Source organism: Talpa europaea, assembly GCF_964194135.1.
Source record: "Talpa europaea genome assembly, chromosome: 2".
NCBI lineage: Eukaryota > Metazoa > Chordata > Mammalia > Eulipotyphla > Talpidae > Talpa > Talpa europaea.
Genome location: NC_140068.1, coordinates 3959048 through 3982566, shown reverse-complemented (window position 1 = coordinate 3982566; position 23519 = coordinate 3959048). Strand labels below are relative to the sequence as shown.

At 49.1% G+C, this 23519-nt stretch overlaps 1 protein-coding gene across 2 annotated transcripts in view; it reads left to right on the top strand.

Annotated features, from left to right (window-relative positions):
- The window catches only part of SLC22A3 (solute carrier family 22 member 3), a gene marked incomplete at both ends in the record, with an annotated part of 57585 nt that overhangs the window by 11475 nt on the left and 22591 nt on the right, over positions 1 to 23519 (top strand). For both annotated transcript variants that reach the window (XM_084228824.1, XM_084228823.1), the window contains 4 exons: positions 9313 to 9416; positions 11589 to 11743; positions 13122 to 13290; positions 14376 to 14493. In XM_084228824.1, coding sequence (XP_084084950.1) covers positions 9313 to 9416; positions 11589 to 11743; positions 13122 to 13290; positions 14376 to 14493 — 546 coding nt within the window. The remainder of the gene's footprint in view (positions 1 to 9312; positions 9417 to 11588; positions 11744 to 13121; positions 13291 to 14375; positions 14494 to 23519) is intronic.

Sequence of the window (23519 nt, the reverse complement as noted above, 5' to 3'; positions counted from 1 at the left end):
TATTTGTTTCTGAAAAGCTTTAAGAAACAAATGTTTCCAGTAGGATCTTATACAAGGGAGGCAACGTGACCTCAGGCCCCGGGGGCAAACTAGAATGGCAATCCGGGAAGGTGCCTGGCTGCCAGGGCCAAGTGCACCCAGCCTGGAGAAGGCAGCTGGCACCCTTGGGTCTTCTAACAAGCACAGCACCTGGGCAAAGACAGTTTAGGGGCATCCTAGGAACTTGGGGAAAGTCCTGTTTGCTGGGGAGGTGTGTGTGTGCTAGAAACATTATTCAGTTACATCCACAACAAAGTTTAGTCAAATGATTATAAACTCTGCAGTCCCAACAGGGAAACATTGGCAGAGCTGCCCTCTCCAGGAAGAGCTCTGTCAACTGTCCTGTTGACCTTGGACTTCCATTGACCTGAAGTCCTGGCCAAGCCCTCTGAAGATGAAGCATTTCTCATCTCTTTTCCTGATTCCCATCAATTGGAAATGTTACGAAAACAATCCTGTTGGCAAATCCCACTTTTTCTTGCTCTGTAATACGAACCACCAAGAGAACAGAAAACAAAAGGACATGGGCACGAGACACAGGAGGAGGTGCAGAGATTTCTGTTGACTTGTCGATCCGTTTACCATATTCAACCTGGTGGTGATTTTTGCTGGCTTCTGCTGGCAATAGCTTCTGCTTTCTTATCAACTTAATGTCATGTTTCTCCTCTAAAGGTTTTCATTGTCTGTTTTCCCCCTCATCTAAAAGTGATTCTACTTAGTGATATCAGTAACCTGGTGTTGCTGACAATCATAGAATCAGAAAATATCAGAACAGGAAAGCACAGGCCACCAAGGCTCTTCAGTGTCCCCTAGTTTGACATGTGAAAAGCATGGCTCAGAAGATTCTAGAACAAGGTGACGGAAAGGAGGTAATAGGATTATAAAATAACATTTTAATCTTCATATTAAAGTCAACGCTTTGCAGAAGTTAAAAAAAGAAAGCTGTTGAACAGAGAAAATGCCGTGACTTAGTGTGGACATGCAACATCGGCAGACTGCTGGCCTCCTCCAGCTTGTGGCCCTGATCTAAGAATTACTTTTATCCCACTGCTGCCGTTGCCTCTTCAGCTCGGCTGCCTATGTCATAAGAATGTGTTTTTATTAGAAAATAGGGACTTTGGCAGAACTTTAAAGGCGTGCATGTTCTGACGAGATTATGAAAGTCTGGTTACTGTGGTTTCCAAGAGGAGGAACAGAATTATAGATGGTTTTGAAGAACAGAAATTGAGGTTTCAGAAGAATGTTCTGAGTTCCCTTCTGTACCCTAGAATTCCTCCTCAGGGGACATCTCATGGTTTGTGATAGACACCAGGAAAGCATTGACATCTCAAGATTGAAAATTTCTAAAGGGGATTAGAGGTTCGATGTCCTGGGCGTGGCCCCTGTCGTTAACAGGACCCCACAACTTGGGAAGGGGAGTCTCTTTCTCTCCAAAAGTCAGTTAGAGAAGGTCATCTGTTTATGTCCCTCAGAGGGAGGCTCAGCTCCTTAAGACATGATTTATTGTAACTATTGTTGTTGTTCAAGTTTTAATAGACTTCCTCCACCTGTCTCTCCATCCGAAACCCTGATGACTTATGATGTGGTCCCATGGGGTCTTCCAACCCAGGAAGCTGCCAAGTCTCACTTTGTGTTACAGGAAAATCCCTAATAGGGATGGTGTAGTAGAGAGAGTCACAAAAACTCAAATCATACAGAGACTATAAAATAATAGAAGAATATCACTTTATCTTTGTCATACCGCATAGATAGAAGTCTAGAAGAATATTCATGCCAGAGTGAAATTGCAGGTGGTTATAATAAATAGCTGTTTTTCTTTTAATTTATGTATAATCACCATGTTTAAATAATATATATATATTTTAAGTGTGGGAAATGCTCTTTTAAAAATAATTTATTATTTTCTTCACCCGGTTGTAGAGAATGACAATGATGTAGGAAATAAGAGCTTTCAAACAAACAAACAAAAAAATAGGAATATGTGGTCTGAAAAGCAATAAATTTTCTTTAACTGCAAAATACCTTATGGAGTTGGACTTCTCTGGAAACTTCAGGATATGTGGTCACAATGAAAGCGTCTAACTTCACTGAATGAGATCTCCAGGAAGGCTGTGATAGGCGGGGCATCTCCCATCCAGTAGAGACATTTTTATCTAGATTTTGAAGATCAAAAAAATAAGATGTTATTAGGCAGAGACGAGATGGGGAAAATGGTGTTCCAGATAGAAGAGCTGGAAACTCACAAAGATAAAAATAATTTCAACACAGTGTAACTGGCAATGACCTGGTTCTTCCATGCAGTTGATTTCAGTTGTGAATCAATTTAAGTCTCGTACTATTACTGATCATCTGGTGCCATTTTCTTGGAATAACCAACCGGCTAAACCAATCAATGAATAAACTTATGTAGCATGTCTACAGAATGTGGACACTGATTTTGTCATTTAATCCTCAGGACCACCCAACTGAGGTCACATGGTAGCTTTGGTTACCACATGAGAGAAGGGAGAGTCACACACAGTTCCTGCTCACTTGGGGTGAGATGAGGGAGGAAAGAAACTCTCCAGAATCAGACTGTGTGACTAGGAGGTGACAGTAGATTCTGGGTGACAGAACCACACATGTCCCCTGCATGTGGAGCCTATGCCACTCCTACATCACTCTACTCAGTGTCCCTCCTCTGTCCCACGGGTGCGGCAGGTCCAGCAAGTTCTTCTTGGACCATGCATGGCCCAGTGTTGCACATGATCATATTCATATGGTCAGGGCCAGGCTGGAGACTCGTGCCCCGGTGTAGCATGGGGCTCCCTTCCTGGAAGAGAATGAACTTTGGTGACACCAGGACTGCCTGGTAGACCTGAGGTCTGAGGTCATCCTGGTCAGAGCTGGCACCGGTGTAGAGGGGCTCAGAGGTCAGAGTGTGAAATGCAGATGAGACCTTGGAAGGAACTTTCCTTTTACATGGAGTGGTATGAAATCAAGTTAGGCTGGCAACTCAGGATGAGATGTTCATGGAAAAAGTGTGTGATTGACAGTATTTGTGCCTGTAATTAATTGAAAACTGATAAACCACCATGTAAAAGGCATAATTTTGAATGGACTCCTCCAAGACCTGGAGCCATAAGTTTTAGAGAGTGCGATTTGTTAATGCTGGTGAGCCACCGTTCCGATGGCTCGGCTTGGGTCCCCAGAAAACAGAACCTTCTACATGATTTCCCTATCAGGAGCTGCAACCCCACTGTAGGAAGAATTGGCGGGGGAAGAAGAGGTAAGAAAGGACAGCAAGTCCAGGGGTGCAACCCCCCGCTGGCTCCACAGCAGACACTGCTGGATGCTTCAGGGTATCCACTCAAAACAGCCCTGGAGGGGTAGCGCTCCTTGCTTCCCCATCCCCATCCCACTGGCCAGTCTGTCGGAAGGCACGGCGGTTCCTTTTCACAGCTGGGTTATGAGGTCCCATCTGACCGGGAGCCAGCAAGTCTGAGGGCCCAGGCAGCTCCAGGGCAGTAACGTTATTTCTCATCATCATCGTTTTATCCCTAATCGCGATGCAGTTGGAAACATTTCTTGACCATTCAGTTCTTGGTCTCCTCTCAGGCACTGGGGTACTAACACTTATTATCTCACTGAGCTCATCAATCCAGTTCTTAGCGCCTTTTCACAGAGAGGGATGTGGGGTCAAAGACGCTAAGGCCTTCGCCGGGGACAGCTGGGGCAGCTCAGCTCTCGGCGGGCTCAGCCTTCGGACCCTCCAACCGCACAGACTTGGAGCCTTTCATCTTCCTCTGTGCTTAGACAGTTTGTTGCTTAGAGAAACCGTAAACATTTAAGACGAGTAACTGCGCATCTTTACTTCGAAGGCAGAAAACAGCTTGATCTTCTCAAGCTCGAGGGTGAGTCAGGAAGGACATAAGTTAGTAACCGACCAGGCATTAATATTAAAATAGATTTCATTTTTTTCCCATTTCTCCCAAGTTCCCAAGTCAGATAAACAGCCTTGCCTTGGAAGGACATTGCTCCATCATACTCTGCAGTTTACCTGCTTGGCCTTGCATTGAGGCGTGGCCACTGTCAACTTTGGAGAACACACAAACGAGGATCTCATGTAAGCTTTGATCACGTGACGGAGCCTCCTGGTGCAGGGTGAAGCCTCCCTGCTCTGGGCTGTCATCTCAGGTGCTCTGGGTTTGCTTTCCATCTCTTGGATTTGCTCTCCATCATCTCCCTGGAATCTTGCTCTATCTGGGGGCCAGGACATCTGCTCTGGACCTTTCCTTCCATTTAGACCTTCCAGATACTTCCTCTCTCTTTCTGAGCTTCACCCCCATGCTCTGTCCTGAGCTCCCCTGATGCCTCTGATTTCCTGAGTTAGAACCTCCCTGCACACTCCTTCCCCATGAGGGAGACAGAGGATGGCTGGGGAATTCCCAGCTGGGGAATCCCCATGTGCTCCCCCTGGCCTGAACCTGTTGACGCTCGTGCCCCGGCTGTTCATCCCCTGCTGAAATACTCTCCTTATGTTCCCCTCCATGCTTTCCCATTCTGTGCCCAGTTCATCGTTGAGGATCTGCTGACGTCCCACCTTCTCTGTGTCTCTGGCTGCTCTGGGCCCCACCAGCCTCTTCTTTCTCTGACACGTTTGCATTTATAGTCAACTCTATCCAGTCGAGGTCTCAAGGGCACCATAAGTACGTCTCATAAATTGACCTTGACTCTCTAACCCATGTAATCAGCACCTAAGGGGGTCAGAAAGCGAGCAGGCTCACCTCTCCTATTCCCTCCACCCCCCACCCCAGCCTCCCCTGCACGCAGCCAAGCTCAGCAGAGGCGGCCACTTGCCAATACCTGTGTTGGTGTTAGAGCCTGCGGCTCCTCATCGTGGGTCCATCCATCCTAGAAAAGTGTAACTCATTGATATTAAGGTGCGCAGATCATGCCCCCAGACCATGTTAACATGCTTCTCATCGTGCCAAATTGATGATGACATCCTTTCCCCTCATGGAGACGCGCCCTGGAGAATCTTCCTTGTGATTATAATAAACTTTAACCACTCTTGGGCTCTGTGATGCTATTGGGCTTGTTGCTGTTTCAAGAGGGCGCCCTCCCCAAGGACCGTCAGGCTGCTGCAGGGTGAGCCCGAGGGCGCGTCAGGACGATCACTGCTGCGGGGCTTCACGGGTACGGTTCTGAGCTGAGGCTGGTCAGAAATGGTCCAACTTGTAATAACTCCTCCTTAGAAAAGCAGCCCAGCCATGTAAGCCCAGACATTACTTCAGACACGTCCCTTTCTACCACAACGCAGACGACCACTGAGCACGGTTCCTTTCGGCCTGACAGGAGTCAGTGTGTGGCGGAGGCTGTGTGACGTCTCCTGGGGGGTTTACGCAGGAGATGGAGCAGACATCTGCGGAAAACCAGCTCCCTGGGCTGCAGGGCAGGGCAGGCCTCTCCTGAGTTTCTAAATCTTTTGCACCCTTGATTGTGTTTACTTTACCTCTTACCTTGACCTTTGTATATTGCACATAGCCTCTCACGCTAGTTTGTTTGTTTGTTTGTTTGTTTGTTAAAGATTTATTTATGGATACAAGAGCTGGGGTGCAGGCCAGAGGTGCGAGGGGTGAGATGATTCACCAGAGACAGAGTAGGGAGCAGAATAGGCAGACTGACTGAAATACACTGCTGCGGGGAGCAGCGGGGAGACAGGAGACGTCTGCTGCGCCATGTGTAGCTCCCTGGCTGGGGATTGACCTTGTGCTGCAGAGGCTGAGGATTGCCTCATAGTGCAGGGCTAAACCTCTTGCACCACCAGGGAGGCCCTCTAACCCTAGTTTTAAGGGTAATTTAGAAATCAAAACTTTGATATGTACCTAATAATAACTTGCCTGGCATTGTCTCATGACAACTCAAGTGAACATCCTGTCTCTGGATTTTAACAACTAGGAAAAGCTAAGAAAAGCCCTTGGTTGGAAGCCCTTCAAAGCTGTCTAATTAGACTAGAGAGGTTGTGTTTTTTGCAAAATGAAGTGCTGTGATCCTGTTGGCATTACTTGAACAGTTGTTTGAGTCTTTTATCAGAATGGCTGTCTGCTCGTGCCAAAGGGGATAATTCCCTTCGTGTAGAAGTGACTTTGAAGATTAATGGGGAACAGAATGGGTACACATGGATTTATGAGCATTTTGAAAAACTTCAAATGTCTTTGCATGAGTTCACTTAAAAATAGAGATGCCTCACTTGTTCTAGTTTGATTGTTTAGGAGAAAGACACAAAAGTTTGTGTCTTTCATTTACTTAGGCGAATTTGACGAGAGGTGGGTTTTAGATCTCCCTGGGAATCACAGTAAACTTCCAGTACTTTACGTCAGGAAAAAGTTCCTCTCCTACGACACACATGACTCACGTTGGCTTGGCCGACCTCTCTTTAAACATGAAAGACATTTCACAGACCCCAGCTCCTGGCCTCTGGCAACTAGTTCAGGGCTGGCGAGGAAGAACCAACCCCAGGGGCAGCAGCAGCCCCCAGACTGCTGAGCAGGATCAACCCAACCTTGCATCCCTGACAGCAGGAGTGTTCCCCGACCTGGAAACATCTGTGCACCCTCTCGTGTTTCTAGACAGGTGCATAAGTCGAGTTAATTTATTTTGTCTTTTGAAAGATGATAGTGCCCAGAAGTAGGAACAGAAACTAGGCTAGGTATTTCCAGCGGGAAGGGATTAATAAAAGGACTTGGATTCAGTGGTTTGGGAAGGCTTGTAAAGCCAGGAGGGGAAAGAGACCAGTATCTTGCTGGCCACCCCCTGTCCTGCTCACGGCATTGCCTCCCTGTGGCCGGGGACTGGTGACAAGCACTGGCTGGCGTCTGCCACCAGCACCGTGGTCACTGCCACCGTTAGACCTGGAGCAGGTGCAGTAGGCAGAGCTGAACCCCTGCTGCTTCCCTCCCGCCTCTGATCTTGCACTAGCCCCTGGGCACCCCCATCCCATACTCACTGAAGATAAATTTCAGTGGGAAATTATTTCAGATAAATGATCATCTGCAAGTTTACTTAAAATGAAATTGTGTGTATGAGAAGTCAGTACCCAAGTTGATGATGAAATATTTCTGAATTACCATGATGACTACTACTACGCATAAATGTAACGTTTTTTCTTCTTTAATCTCCATTAATGCCAGCGACTCTGTGAGATGGGCCAGCTACCACCCCACCCCCAGGCCCCCCACTCCCTGCCCCATAGTCTTTCCCCACCATGTTAGATGAGCAGCAGTCAGTTGCTGTAGAGTCAAGACGAGAAGTTGAGTTCTATAAACAAACAGAATGGGCTGCTTATGACTAGATGTTTATGAGACCACTCAGAATTCCTGTTCCAACAACATTATTTTCTTTATGCCACAGTCTAAATCACCAGGCTAGCTCCTCAAGCTGGGCAAGCACCCCCTGGGGGCTGCAGACAGACTCCGGGAAAGAGGAGGCTGCAGACAGACTCAGGACAGGGGGCCTGAAACGTCTAAGGGAATCAGTTTTCAGAGCCTCCCTTTATGTCTGTGCAAACTTATCTGTGCAAGAGGATGCTGGTCCCTGTCCCAGGGGCCCTTTTCCCCTTTTTTCCCACCCACCCCATCCCCACCCCCCTTGCCCCACTTTGCAAAAGAGATGACACCGGATGGGCAGCGTGTGGGCAACCTAACAGCAGGCCGACTTGGAATGTTGGTTCTGGTATTAAGGGAGAAAGCAAATAACTCTAACGACATGGTGAAATGACTCTTTGTGATTCTGGTGGCTTCTATTTCTTCCATTACAGCAAGAGTGTAGGTAGACCAAGCTGGAGTGTTGGTTAATGGAAAAGTAACAGTATTTTTGATGATCGATTGCTCTGTGAATCTTGACATGGACCGAGAAGGAAGCAAGAGAATTGAGTCACGTTGCTGTAGCAAAATGCTCCCTCCCCATTAATTTATTTATGCCAATAAGGCTTCTTGGCACATAGATGTATAAAAATGAACAACAGATTAATATTGAGCCCTAGTTATTCTAGTAATAAACAGTCTTCCACAGATGAGCGGAACAGCTGGAAAACCCCAGACTTTCCAAACAGCCCTCTAGAAATGGAGAGGCGCATTTCCAACAAAATTCTACTCCATGTAGTGATTCTTTCTCAAAATGTATCATATCTTATGCTTTTATCAACGATGGACTAAAAGTAACTCATTATATTCTGATCAGGAAAAAATCTACATTTAGAGATGTCTTATCACAGGAAAAATTTCTAATTATTTTTAAAGATTTCTCTATTTATGCATATAAGAACTGGAGTGTAGACCAGCGGTGGGGGAGGGGTGAGACGCTTCACCAAAGACAGAGACAGGAGCAGAACAGGCAGATCTACTGAAATCCACTGCTGAGGGGAGGAGAGGGGACACAGGAGAGGTCTGCTGTGCCCTGTGGGTCACCTCCCTAGCCAGGAATCGAGCTCATGCCACAAGGCGATAGCTTGATAGTACTGAGACTTTAATTCCTGCACCACCAGGGAGGCATCTCACAGGAAAAGTGTTTAAAGTGAAAAGTTAAGTCATAAACTTATTACAGACAGATATATAATGAGGCCAATAAATCATGATGCTTTATGTATATTACATTACACATGTGTATAATAATATGAACACATGACAATGTATAATTAATTATGTTGGTAAATTGACATTTAATTTTTCAAAAATTTCTTGTAACAATGCATCGCTAAACAGTACAACTTTTTCTGATTGGATGATTATACACATTCTATAATATGTGAATATTCCACAGTGTACGTAAGTGCACACACGTAATTCTGTATCTATGCATAAAACCAACATTTACCTGACTGTGAACATAGTATACAAAAGACACTTAAACGTTCTCTACATAAAATATTAGGATGTAAGTGTGTGGGAAGGAAAGAATTCAAAGGGGAAAAAGGTCGATATCAGATTTTAAACTATTGAAAGCTTGTTACTGGATGATGCTGGGGGTCAGGTGGTATTTAGACTTTTATTAGTTGAAAGAATGATAAAATAAGTTGGTTGTCAGTATTCGTAACAGACTGGAAATTCCATCCTCGGGAGTTATTGAAACCAACCAAGGAAATGTTTATTGAGCAAGGTTTAACTATGCGTGTGCTCCCTTTTAAAAATCCGCGGAGGAGCCCATGAGCTGGATGCTGCAGGCCTGATGCAGGTGTGAGTGCGGTGCGGACGGGCCTTGCCACGTGTCTCCCATGCATTTCCTCTCATTCCCCAGTTTGACCTCGTGTGTGGCAATGCTTGGCTGCTGGACCTCTCCCAAGCCATCCTAAACCTGGGCTTCCTGGCCGGAGCGTTCACCTTAGGCTATGCGGCGGACAGGTAGGCACCCACGGGACCGCCTTGCTCCACCACGCGCGGGTACGTGGAGAGGTGACAATGTGTGATGTTCACTATGAGAAAAATCTTGCTACCTGTGGAAACCGCCTTTAATTCCTCTCCTAGTGCCATTCACACTTGCTTGGCTGGCCTAATCCTTTCCTTCTTAGACTGTGTCTCCTTCCTCCTTGATCTGAGCGACAGGATGCGTCTGCTGAGGGTGTGGCCTCGCACTTCAGCTGGGCCGCAGCTTTGCAGGGCAGCTGGGGATCGCTGTGCCGGACGCTGCAGAGATGATGCCCATGTGCCTATAAATCACGGGGTGTGACCTGACGAGTTTAGTCCGAAGTCTGCCTATTTAATTTTTAAAAGACAAATCCTTGTAATTTCCTTTATAAATTTAAGACTGTGGAAAGGCCATTCTAAAAACCATTCAAAATCAACCATCTGTTATTTAGCACTCCTAAGTGTGCCAGCTGGTGGCAGACCCCACGAGCACGTGTGTCGAAGCCCGTGGCCATCCCTAGTCGCGGGCACCTCTTCCCGGCATTATCGAGGCTGATTATTGTACCCACGCACGACTATTCCTCTAGCCCGGATCTGACCATGAAAGCTGTGGCCCTGGGCCACCCTCGCCAGCCTGGGTGGTCCCTTGTCCCCCGCCTGCAGTGGCCAGCACTGTGGGTGCCTAGCGCACCCAGACAGCACCTAGCGGCCGAGTCAAGGCCATCAGATGTCTCAGTCTTGTAGCCTGTTGATGTGGCCTGGGCCAGCACGGGACGTCCCAGCACACAGGGCCTTGGGGGACATTTCGCCCCTTCCTCCATCTTGTTCTATCCCTGCTGCCCCCGCAGCTCTCCTCTGCGTGACGCCCTCGTCCTTTATGTCTGACGCTCTGTCCCGTCCGCTCCTTCGCCGGTGTCTCTCCCTCCTGTTTCTACTTGCTGTGCTTTGCCACGTGGCCTTCCCTTTCTGGGTCTCCCCAACATTGGACTTGCTCTCCTCGTCAGCTGCCATCTGGAAGGAAAAAGCATTTTCCATACATGTTTCTTCACTGTGGTTGTTGCTCTTCCTCATTTAAATGTCAGGTTTTGCTCCTTCTACCTGTTTCTCTTCCACAGTCAATAGACGTGTCTCCCCACTGAAGTCACTCCACTTGGGGAGAGGCTTCCTTCCCAGGCTCTACGAGGGGCTTCAGCATCTGTCCTCGGGGAGGTGACCTGAGCCTCCGAGGAAGTAGAGTCATGAATGAGTCTTCCTCAGCTCGGGGCCAGCCGCCTTTGGGCCCTCCCACGTGGCCTTGGAGGCAAGAACAGGAAACAGTCTAGAGCTCCTGCCTCTGGCAGCTGGAGAATTTGGAAATCTTGGTAAACCAGCTGCTTCTGTCCTCAACCCCAAGACTGAAGCAGGATGCCACCAGGGTGGATTTTGTAAAATGTCCTCTGAAAAGTGTCACCAAATCGAATCTCCTAGAGGTCACGGATGACAAACTTCACCAACCATGATTTGGCAGGACCGCACTGAACCACTTAGCGTCCGATCAGAGTCTCGAATATAGTGGCCTGTCCCTTGCCTGAGCTGTTAATAACCACATGTACAATAAAAGGGGAGAATGAGAGTCAGAATTTCAGAACAAGTCACGCTGGTCTTGAACTTAGACTTTGCTGGGAATGTGCACTTCAGCCTCTCCTTGGGTTCTCTGCAGTCTTACTGTAGAAAAGTTGAAAAAGACCCACAAGCAAATAAACAAAGCCGAGTCTCAGAGGCCAGAGGAGTGCCTGTCTGTGGCTGCCAAGCCCAGGCCTTGGCTGTTGGGAACTCCTCTGTGGCTCTTGTCCCTGTGTCCTTAGGATTCCACCCACAGAAATGCTAGAAAGTGTCACAGCTCCATCCCCAGGGAGATCAGGAGATCAGATGTGAAATGCGAGTGTCACAGAGGGCGATCTTGCTGGAAACGCAATCCCAGCAGGGGACTTCCATGCTTTAAATGTTGTAATATCATGTTTTTATTTGCCCTGGCTTGGCTATAAAACAAACCTTGAATTTTCTGCAGTCTCTACATACGGGGCGACGGGCAGTTAAAGAGCACGGACTTCCTGAGCCGAGCTCTTGCGGCGACACTCAGCAGTCGGGCCATGGATGGTTCAAGGTGCCCTCTCTCCTCTCTCTCTGCAGGTTTGGCAGAATAGTCGTTTACTTGATTTCCTGCCTGGGCGTTGGCAGCACCGGCGTGGTGGTCGCGTTTGCCCCCAACTTCCCCGTGTTCATGGTCTTCCGCTTCCTGCAAGGCCTGTTCGCCAAGGGCACGTGGATCACCTGCTACGTGATCGGTAAGGCCGCGCCGGCTCATGCTGGACCCAGGACGTGGCAGGCAAAGCCGTCAGCCTCACGCAGGTGTGTGTGAGGAGGCTTCGCTCCTGCAGGCCTGAGGAGTCTGCAAAAGGGGCTGGTGGGGCAAAAGTCTGAATCTTCAGCAGTTAAAATGCCATCTTGCTTTGGGAACCAAATATGGGTGATCCCAATTCCAGAGAGACCTGGAGCTTAGACCTGTGGACGTGCCTCACTTGGCCTCTTTCCTGACTAGGAATATGTTTTTGTGACAAAGGAATGCATTCGTAGTAGCACCCTGAAACCATCTGGAAGCATCTTCATTTCTGCAATATAATTTGAGACCACTTTTCCGTGTTCTCAGCTATTATTGCTTTAATTGTATTCCTTCTACACACGTGGAGAACTTTTTGCCATGTGTGAGCGATGACCTAAAAACAAAAAAATAACCTTCATTATTTTTCCTAATAAGAAGGTTTGACCTTCCAGGCATGAAAGAAAGAAAACACATCCCTTTGCTGTTTGCTCATGGAGCTTGGGGAAGTCCTGCCTCTCGTTCCCATGGTGGCCACGCCAGGTCACCCAGGTGAAGGCAGGTGGACCCTTGACCAGGGAGGCAGAGCTCTCTGGTCGTAGCTCCAGGATTTGGGCTCCTGCTGCCCCCTCGGTCCGCCAGCCGCGCTCAAGGCTGGGCCACGCGGAGACCCTGCAGGAATGTGCTGGGAGCGGGCGGGAGGCGCGCGGGGGCTCAGGGTTGTGGCATCTAAAGCATCTTCCGGACTCCAGGTCTAGGCGGGTCTCCTGAGTTCTGAATTGTGACACTGAGGTAACAACTCCAGGGCCCCCAGAACAGACCTAGTGGCCAGTAGAACCAATGCATGGGAAGGGACAGACAGGCAGCCAGGGAGAAACACCCCATGTGGTTTTTTAAAAAAAATAGCACATAAACGAAAAGCCAACACAGTGGAAAGGATTGTTATTTGATAGAAACTCTTTGAGATGATGAAAAAATTTCTTCAGTCAATTCCCCTAATCAGTCTCCTCAAGAGACTCCGCCATGCAAATCTATAGCTACAACAGCAAAGCCCAGCCCGCTCGCACACTTAGATTTTGATCATTATCATTGCCTTTCAAAATTGTCGCCATGTAAGCTCTCCTGAAACATCATATGAATTCTCTGCACACCCTGCTGTGCCAGAGGGAGGGGAGAAGCATGCACACCACCTGGGGACACATCTCCGCCCTGCAGTGGGTCGGGCAGCCTCGGTCTCCGGGACTCCAGCGTCCTCTGGGGAAACTGGTGGATGTCACAGGTAAGATGTCTGTTTATTTCGGGGTTGACCTCGAGTGTCCCTAACCTCTATGTTTGTTTTCCTTCAGTGACAGAAATTGTAGGTTCGAAACAAAGGAGGATTGTGGGAATAGTGATTCAGATGTTCTTCACCCTTGGAATCATAATTCTCCCTGGAATTGCCTACTTTATTCCCAACTGGCAAGGGATCCAGCTGGCCATAACGCTGCCCAATTTCCTCTTCCTCCTTTATTTCTGGTAATGTGGCTTTGTCATTATCGTGTTTGCATTCTTGCCCCACAGACATGTAGAATCTCATGCTTCCAAAACAGCAGGAAAATAGAAGCTTTTTAAATGGAGATTTTTTTTTTTTAGAGGCATGTTTTATTTATTTGTTTGTTTGTTTGTTTTGTTTATACAAGCACTGGGTACAGTCAGAAGCGCGGGGAGGGTGAGAGAATTCACCAGAGCCAGAGCGGGGAGCAGAGCAGGCAGAAGGACGGAAGTACACTGCTGAGGGGAGCAGCGGGTGGCAGGAGAGGTCTGCGCGCCATGTGGGACCCTCCTCCAGTGGCCGGGGAGCAGCCGGGGATCGAACCGGCGCCCCAGAGGCCGCGGGCAGCTTCGCAACCCAGCGCTCAACCGCTGCGCCACCAGGGAGGCCCGGAGATTTTTTTTAACATCTCCAGAATGGTTTGGGGTTTGAGAATTGATGGAAACGATTGATTACTTGTTAATAGTCATTATGTAAGTAAATTAATAATATACCAAAATGCAAAACCCTAGCGTATTGCATCCTTTCATTATTTTGTCATATTTTCCTGAAAACAATAAGGCAACAAGTATCTCCACATGCAAATGGAGTGTGATGAAACTGATTTGCTCCTTTGTATGTTCAATCAATTGAATTATCAATGTTCAGGAACTCTCTGAGGGGTAAGCAAATGTAAAGAGCATCAGAAAATTATCAGAAAGCTGCAGTTACATGCATTTCTTATCAGCATGAATATGTTTTAATTATGCCTCTAGTTTAATTTTCAACATATGGGCAGATAAATTTGCTTACATCTAGTTTACTTAACTACTCCTTAAACCTCCTTCTTTTCACATGTGATCAAGAACACTGTATTCTTGGATAGCCTGGTCTTACAAAAACAATGTCATATCTAATATTTGTATTGTGAACGATGATCCACTGACGAAGGATGCAGTTTTCCTTCCATTCTAAAATCTCAGACTCCCCTGAGCTCGTTGCAAGACGTTCTTGGATCGAGAAACACAAGACACTAACTTTTAGGTTTTGAAGGTCCGAGGCATAACTCACAAAAGCCTTTCATCACCAGGGCGGTTCCTGAATCTCCTCGCTGGCTGATTACTCAGAAGAAAGGGGATAAAGCCCTGCAGATTCTGAGGCGCATTGCCAAATGCAACGGGAAATACCTCTCGCCAACTTACTCAGAGGTACGCCTACCTGTTCACCTCATAAATATCGTTCAGGTGGATGAACTCAGTTGTCATTTAAGCACATATGATTAAACATGTGGCTGCATCATTTTTAGTTTGATTTTTTTAAAAGAAGGGGGCAGGGAAGCTGGGGAAGATTCTTTTGGCATATTAAAGCAGAAGAAACTGTGGCATCACGGCATAACAGCTGAGGTTAGGGCCCATGGTATTTAGTAATTTATCCAGATTTCACAAACTATGCATTTTTCTTGACATTCAACCTAGTCTTAAGATTTATCTTTATATTGGGAGTAATGGTTTACTTTGATCAGAGTTTAAGCAGCAATGTAATAGTTCAGCCTTGAGATTTAGATATGCTGACGCTCCTCTCTCCCTCCCTGGCAAACCTCTCTTGTTGCCTCTGATCACTGCATTAGAAAAAAGGGGGGGATGGGATAAAATCTCATTCTTTGTCCTTTGGAAGATTTGCTATGTGGTTGAAGGCATACATGTACATTTGATGCAAACTTTGAATGATTCGAGAAGAGCATACAAAGAAATAGATGGCAAAGCTTTAGCTGAAAAGATGAAGTGAACGCAGAATAACAGGAGGATTATTAGAAAAGCAATGCTAGGGAACAGCTTTTGGAAGATCCGAATCTTTGCTATAAACCCTGGAATATCTAAGGTTGCTAACACTGTTTTCTTTCAGTGTATTTCAATAGACGCCCTCAGATTAAATTTTTTATATAAGGATCTAAAACCAATGTTTCCTTGGTTCTATTGTGACCTCTCCCACCCCCCAGAACCGGGTCATATATATGTGGGTGTCTATCTTCTTCCTTCACTCCTATATTCAGGAGCGAGCAGTAGCTTCCACGTTTACAAAGGTTTCCCCTGGTCTGCTGTCACCGTGGGAGGCTGATGATGTACTCGAGGTTTCTATGTCATAAATACATGGTAAAGAAAAAGCTGGTCTGTTTTAACCACTAAGACTCATGGGTCCTCATCCAGCTCTGAGCATATCTGAGCCCTGCGTTTCGCTTTCCTGACTGTCTTCTTGGCTTTTACTCCTTTGTTAGCATTTGGGTCCTAATGCCACTTGCGTGCTGGGAGGGCTGAGAGGCCTCTTCTACGTACTTTAATCCATGGGGTTTGGCTCTTTTCCTTCTTCTTGCAATGTTAAGGGTAAAGAATGCTGCGTTTGTTTTTCCTGTAGTTTACACTATGTTGATTATGCTCAGCGCTTCAGCCGGCCGGTCTGGCTCTGGTCTTTCCCATACACGGAGAGAGCTAGACCTTCATCGGGTTCAGGTCTGGTACTGCTGGCAAGACCCCTTGCGTGGCTCAGTATATCTCCTTAGTGCATCTCCTTAGTACATCTCCTTTCAGAGCTGCCTGGTGTCTGCCTGCCTGGCCGTTCCAGGCCTAGATCTCTTCTGTGATGTTCGCTGCCACTGACAGCCATTGCCCAGAGCCACTGATTCATCAGAGGCTGCATGACTTCTTCACTTGCTACTGGAATGCTGATGTGAAGATCAGCTGTTCCCATCAGCTGTCTGGTTACTCCGAGATATAGTTCCTACAGGCCAGACAGGATGCACACATCTTTCTTTCTTTTCAAAGAACAAGTTCCTTCCCCAGGTGACCAACGCCTTGTGTGCTGAGCTTTTATAGCCTCGTGGGCCTGGTATAAACACACTGTCTCTGTCACTGCCCTTATCCTCATGATATTCTCGTTGCCCATCTTTGGGCAGACAAAGTGCATCTTCATTGGATCCTGAGTCCCTCTGCCACATCTACAGAGCTTCTGGACTGTTCCTTGGTTCTCGGCACCATAACACTTTCCAGGCTCATCCTATAGGAGCCAGTTTCACTCCCGGACCACCTACCACCACCTACCACCACCTACCACCTACCACCACCAAAGGTGCTTTGATTTTTTAAGCCATGACTTCAACCTGAACTTCAGCCTTCAACCTGAACTTCCATCTCCTGTCCTTTTACATTGTACAACTTAAAGGAGAAGCCAAGTCAGTCCCGTCTTCAAAAAGAGAAGCAATTAGCATCGCTGTTTAGAACACCAGAATAATTGCAGAATTTGGCCACATTATAGGCCAAACTGTAGTTTTGTTTCGGAGATCCTAATGGCCCCACGCAGCTGAATAACGTGCAAAACCCTCTTTATCGTGCCCAGTGATACAGGTCAGTAGAGGAGGCGTCTCCTCGAGTTCCTGCTGCAGCTGTTGCAGAACCACAGGCCCGGCCTTTATCAGCCACTCCATATTGGTGCCTGTTCCCCATGTCAGCACGAGGGTGGCCTTGAATGCATGGTCACCCCACACCTCACAGGGCTTTTTGCCACCCTGCTTTCTGTGGTGACCTCAAGGGCCCCCAGACCTGTGATTTGATCTCCGAGCTGGAACTGTGTTTGGGTTGAACGATGCACTGAGAGGTCTGGGGACATGGGGACGTGGGGGTGCGGTGTCTGTCTGCCTGGTCATCCTGGGCCTAGTCCCAAAAGCTGCATGTGTGTGAGCGAGATCATTCAACCTAATATGGGCAGGGCTGCGTCTGTCTGTCAGTGGAGAGAGCTGTTTCTTAGTGACCTTCCTGTGTGTGGAGTGGCACCACTTGTCAAAGACTGACTGTCCCCAGCTGTCCCCCTCCTCTCCAATGAAGATCACACACCGGCCAGGGCTGTGGGCTGGGCAGCCACGCCTCCCTGCACATGGGCACTTCCCAGCCAGTCAGGCATGGCCGCCCCCCCGGACAGCCCGGGGAGCAGCAGTGGCAGTGCCAGTTCAGAGCAGAAGCTATGAGCAGCACCTCACGTTGCTGACAACCTCCTGCCCTCTCCATCTGCCCGAGAAGGCGGCCTGCAGACCAGTGGGTCTCAGAAGGAGAAGAGCGGCAGCTGGGAGCAGAGCTGTGGCTGCTGACCCACAGCTTCCGAGGGCCAGGCCAAGAAGTCTCTGCTTTCTCAGGAAGCTTCAGTTTGCAAATGTGTCTCATGGCACTGAAGGCATTTGAGGGTGTTCCTTTTTGCAGCCAGTTAATTAAGGTAGCCGGTGTGAACAGTACTAGGCTCAACACTCAGAGTAGGGCTCGGTGCTCCCGCACGCCTTTGGTTACCTGGATGGCGTCTTCTTGCGGCAGAGCTGACTATTGTCTGGGGACACTGGCATCCTCCCTTGCATTCCCTGGATGCCAACACTTCCCGCTCCTTCGATACTAAACGAGACAAGGTGACCTGCTTTGGTCTCACGCTACGTGGTGTGTGCCCTCTGCCCTTGGGGGCGGACTTGGCCTTGCGTGTTGCTTTGGCCAGCGGTAGAGCACCAGACCAGCACCGCGGTGTCTTGAAATGTGTGGCTGGGCTTGGTCTCTGCACTACAGCCTCATCCTGGGACCATTCCCAGCCTCGCCTTCTGGTCCCAGAGGAGGCCTAAGGACCTGGGAGCAGAGGTGCTCTTGCACAGAGCCCCCCAAACCCAGAGCAGCAGGCTCCCAGCCAACCCACACGCACTGAGCCACAGCAATGCCCATTATTCTCTGCCACGAGGACGGGTGGTTGTTGCAGTCTGTCAACAGCCAACTCAGCAGGGATGTCACTTACTGACCTGGTGCACAGCTACATCCACAGGTAGCACCTGCGGCTGCGTCTCTGGCATCCTTTCCCCCCAATCTTAAAGGCCTGTTGTAAAGACCCCTCCCTTGCCCCTCCCCTCCGCCCTGGTGTGGGGTAAGCTCGTGCAAAGGGGTAGGTTACACCCCTGGTCAGCAGAGACGCTCTGGGACTACAGCACAGGGTGAGGCTGGCTCCGGGGGGCCTGTGCCCTGCGGCCCAGTGAAGCCATCAGGCTTGATCGTAGTGTCCTTATTCCATGACACGCTCGTAGATCGCGCGGCTCACAGCGAATCTACCGCATACCGAGGTAGGCCAGCGAGCAGCACGCACATGCACAAACATCCCTGGCGGTTGCCATGGCAGCACGTTTACGTGGCATCAACAGTGGAGCTTTCTGACCCCAGGGGTCTGCTCCCCATGGCCGGCGGTCCCGCTCGGTGGTTTCCAACCCCGGGAAGACTGAACCGCATTGGGGAGCGTCGGGCCCAGTTTCCGGCCATCTCGGTCCCCAGAGTGAGCTCAGCTCGCCCAGCTGCTGTCCTGTCTGCGCTTGGACGAGTCGTGTGCAACGCCAGTGTGGCTGCAAAGAGGGACTTTCCATCTTGGGAATATGTGTTTGACATCTCCTTGCACAGGGAGAGTTTTTTACAAACATTGTTGTTGTCATTGTTCTAAAAGAGGGACTTTCACGAAACCCAGCAGGACTGTGTGGTGTTTCAGCCAATTATTGAGCTTCTTTGTCAACTGTTGCGTTTGTTATCTCAGAGTTGGGACTGGACAACTCCCTGGGTAGCAGTCATTTTGAAACTTTCAGAGAAAGAAATTTAGGCCCAAGAAATACCCAACAGGGCCGTGTCAGGAGTGGGAAAGGTGTGAGTCTGGCAGAAGTGAAGGATGCGGGACGCACGCCGTGCAAGCTCACCAGGCTTGCTGCGGCCCGGGTAGATCTTCCTGCTTTCAGTTCATAAAGTGGATGCTGCGCTCCCACCAGCAACGCCGCCATCCTTAAAATGACCCCTAAAAATAATTACTGCAATATCCACACCACTGCATTAGCTTTAATTTAGAGTATTCTTGAATGCACAAACCCTAACCCTAACCCTCACCCTTGAGGTTCCAAACCTAACAAGGACTTTTGCAGTTGAGAATGAATAAAATTAAAAATATTGGAAATAGCCTGAGTTCTATTTAAATTCTATATTTACATGGATTGTGCTAATTACTTTCGATGCCTTTCATTTTTGGAAAATCAGAAGATGATGTCACACGGAGAGGGAAAAAAAATTGATGCTGTAATAAAAAAAAAGTCATAGAAACGCTACAGAGGGACTGTTGAATTCAGGGTGCGTTCCTTTCCCAGACTGGGTGATTAGATAGTGAGTTCCTGCCAGTAAAGGAAATTCAGCCTAAATTCTTGCCCAGGGCAGATATTGAGAGAGGGCATCACGAGCGTCACAGGGCTTTCATTGAACTAGAAACCCAGGTGCCCTGTCCTTTGGAGAATGGGGTGCATCTCCCTGGGAGCAGTGCGCAGAGTGGGGAGCCTGGAGATGGCGCTTTCTCTCCCACTCCCTCCCCCTCATCCACTGGGGGTCCTCAGAGCAGGGGTATGTATGCCTCGGTCAAAAATCTCAACTATTTCGTTAAAATACAAGTTAAAGTTTGGAACATATTCATCCCCACCAGGAGAGGACACTGTTATGCTCCTGGGGTCCTCCCAGCCAGTCCTGGTGTCCCATGGCCTGTTACTAACGTATGACTCAGGAGTACTCAGAGCTGCAGAGCCCAGGACCACTAATGGACACAGGTGGCGACAAGCGGGGTCACAGGTGGACTCTGCCCAGGCCGTGGAGGCATTCCTGGGGTGTGAGCATTTCTGGCACTGCCAGGGATGCTTAGAGGAGGGTACTCGAGATTTGCACTTGCATGCTCCTCAAGCTCCTCCCAGTTGCTCAGGACCCCCAAGGCCCAAGAGGGTAAAAAGATGCCTCACCTGCCCAGCAGATGGGCCAGAACTTCCCAAAGTCAAGGTCAAGCTGCCCAGCCCCCCTCCACCCTGCCAGGTTCCTCCCTCCCTCTCACCTTCCCCCTAACTTTTACACCCTTTATTTGAATTTCCAACACAAAGTGATAGTCCTTGAAAAAAACACTTTGTCGATGCATGGTGGACTCATATACAGTAAACATGTAGCTTTTAATCTGCAATGTTAACTGTATACAGCTTGCTTAGCCCCCAGTTTCTGCTCTCGTTTTTAATCGCGTCCTGAGCCCCAGCCTATTTGACTGGGGCCCTGACCAGCTCCCCCCAACCCCCAACAGCCCTCCCCTTGCAATGCCCAGGGCAGAGAAGTGCTGGCCTTTCCCTGGCCCTCGTGGCTTCACAAACACAGTTAATTAAAGCAGAAAACAAAATGAATAGGCCGCTCACGCTTAGTTAACCTGTGAATGTTGGTTGCTCTCTTTTGTGGGAATTGTGAAAATGCCTAATTTGATTGTTTTCATCCTGAGTCTCTCTAAAATAGAAGGGGGGAGTGTGTCTGCCTTTCTCTTTGCTTTTTGAGCCTGTGCCAAGGGAATGGCCTGGGAGGCCTTCTCGGAGCCTCCCGGAGAGGAGGCAGGTCAGCTCCCACCAGCGCTCTGTTCCAGCGCCACTCGGCCCCTTCTTGTGTTTTTGGCAAAACCAGTTCCTGCCATCCCAAGACTGTGAATAAATGAGAAAATCCTGGCACTCTGTGAAAGTGTTCCCTGCTGAGGGGTGACGAGGGGTACGACTTCCAGAACCCTGCCCGGCCAGCCTCCCCTGGCAGAAATTCCCCCAACACATCCCCATCCAGGCTGGTCTTACTGGACAGCCCTGCTTGCGCACCCCCACCAGGCCAGCGGCCTTTCTTCATGGACTAATCCTAAGCAAGGCGCTGGGCCTGGGGCAGGTGAGGTCACTTCACGCCGCAGGCTCAGCTGGGTGTTGGTGCCGCAGACACGCGCCTTTGACGCACATCACAACAGGAGGAAATTGGGCTAAATAGTAAGAAAACACACTGAGATCCATTTATTTCACCCCCACGAGGCCCATTCCAGGAAGATGCTATAACGGGCACCAGGGGCGAGCTTTTCATACTCGCTTTCCTAGAAAAAGTAAAAATCAAGATTCCGCTCACGAAAGGCTGGATGACGAACAGCCAGGGCGTGTTGCCATGGCGACGCTTCTGTGGGACCAGGTCCACGCAAGCCGGAGACGTCTAGATTACTCAGTTTGGAACAAATAGCGCCGACCTGTGCTGATCCCTTTTTTTTTTTTTCCTCTGAATCTGGTGCTGCGGGAGGGAAGGAAGTGTAATTTAATGTGCAGAAAGGACGCCTGGTGGAGAGGAAGTCTCCCCTCCCCAGCGCCAGCCAGAGCGCCTTTCTTTAGGGGGCTGAATAAGCTGCGGAAGGAGCCCAGACATTTGCATCTCCTTCCCAGGGAAGCGCTCAGGGAGTGTTGGGGATCACAGCCAGGCCAAGAACCCTTTTCTGCTCGAGGCACCTTTCGTGTGAAAGCTCAGGGTCACCTTCCTGAGTCCTGGGCGTGGAAGGTGACCAAGAGGACACCTGCTCGCCGACACCGCCCCCTCCTGTGGCTGCGCCCTCCCTGCAGGGGGCTTGGGGACCGTGGCGCTGCCTCAGCGTCCACAGCACGTCAGCCAAGCTGTCTGCAGAATGCATTGCTCTACCTCGCCTAAGTCCGTGCCTATTTTTTTCAGGAGGTAGATGCAGCTATGACTAATAATTACCAACGAATAGAAAGGCTATGCTAAGTGCGCAGCGAATTTGTGCCATGGCATGAATGAAATCCATGAATAGAAATGACAAGCCCAGTACTGTCCTGTGATGTCACTTCCAGTGACGTCACCGGATCGTCTCAGAGTCGAGGGCCCACGTCAGCGTCTGCGAACACGCGTGGGAGTGACCTGCACCTGCCAGCGTCAAGAGGCCCGGGAGGCCGAGCTCCCCGAGTGTCTTGACAGCTTCTCAGACTTGCTTTGGTTTGGTTTAGACTCAACAAAACAAGGCTGAGTTCATTACACTCTGCTTTCCCGACCCCGGCGAGCTCCGCCTGCTGAGGGGGAAGCTGAGGCCGTGTGGGGGGCTCGGCCCCTGTTTGCAGTTCAGGGCCAGCCTGCACTCCTGGTGCAGGCGCAGGGAGGGCGGCAGAAGGAGCATGGGCTGAACGCTCAGGACAGTTGCTCCTGTGACGCAGAGCCCTGTTTTATGGGCCTCGCTTTTCTCGGGCTTGGTGAATCTTACCCTTTTTCCAAATGGAAGGTTTGGGCCACCCTGCGTCAGGCTGGTCCCCGGGCGCCCCAGGTAGCTCAGGTGATGGCTGGCAGTTTTCAGCAACACAGTGATCTTTAATGTTGTGTTAGATGCGTGCTGCTGCACACTGCGGGGCTAGAGCAGAGCCTACACATAACTTCAAGTGCCCGGGGACGCCAGCAGATCAGTGCCTGGCTTGTCCAGACATGGGTTTCCCAGCAGTGGTGGGAACTTAACCTGCAGCCTCTCTGAGATTGCCTCTACCTACCCACTTCCCCTGGTCCTATTGTTATAGGGCAGCCCCGATATTGAACAACCGGGTTGTCTGGCTGTGGGTCCTCACCCGCGCGCTTACAAGGGACTTATTAATTCTCCACTACAGGCAAAAAGGTTAATAAAAGGTTTATTTACAAGGGAAAAGGAAATAAGGAAAATGTACAACTCAGGGAGAAAATAGGGAAATAAAGTCTTCAATGCGTCCTACCCGATCCGCCGACCTGGAAACCCAAAGTCACTCTCAGCGCTGGCCGGACGCTGCGAGCTGGCGGAGAGCCAAAATGGAGAGCCCCCCAAAGCCCACGAGTCTGCCTTTTGTATCCACCTGGCTGCTGAACCCCACCCTCAGGTCCCAGCCACCTTCCCTCTGGTGGTGAAGGGATTTGGAGTTCCCAGTGGCTTTGGCCTTGGCCTGGGGTGGGGGTGGAGTCCACAAAGCCTGTATGGAATTAGCTTTAGGACAGCCTTTTCCCCCTAACACTATGTGTAGTCTCCAGGCTTACCTGCTCTCTGTTAGACCTGGCAATTTCAGTATTCGTAGCCGTTTGTAACTGTACTGTGCGGCTCCCTCTAAAATTAGCCAAGGACAGACTCCTTGGTAGTGACGGAGTGAAACATAAGCTCGGCTTCGTGGAGTACTTCTTACCCTCTCCCTGGGTTCTGTCAACTGTTTAGTTTTCTAAAAATAATCAGCCTCTAAATTTCAACAAGTCGATTATTAATTATTGCCATGAAGATATCATTCACATTATAAATGAATCACACAATGTTTTATTTGGTCTCTACCTACTTAGAAAATTCAATTAAATGTAACTAACATGAGGTTGTCCCAGAAACAAAA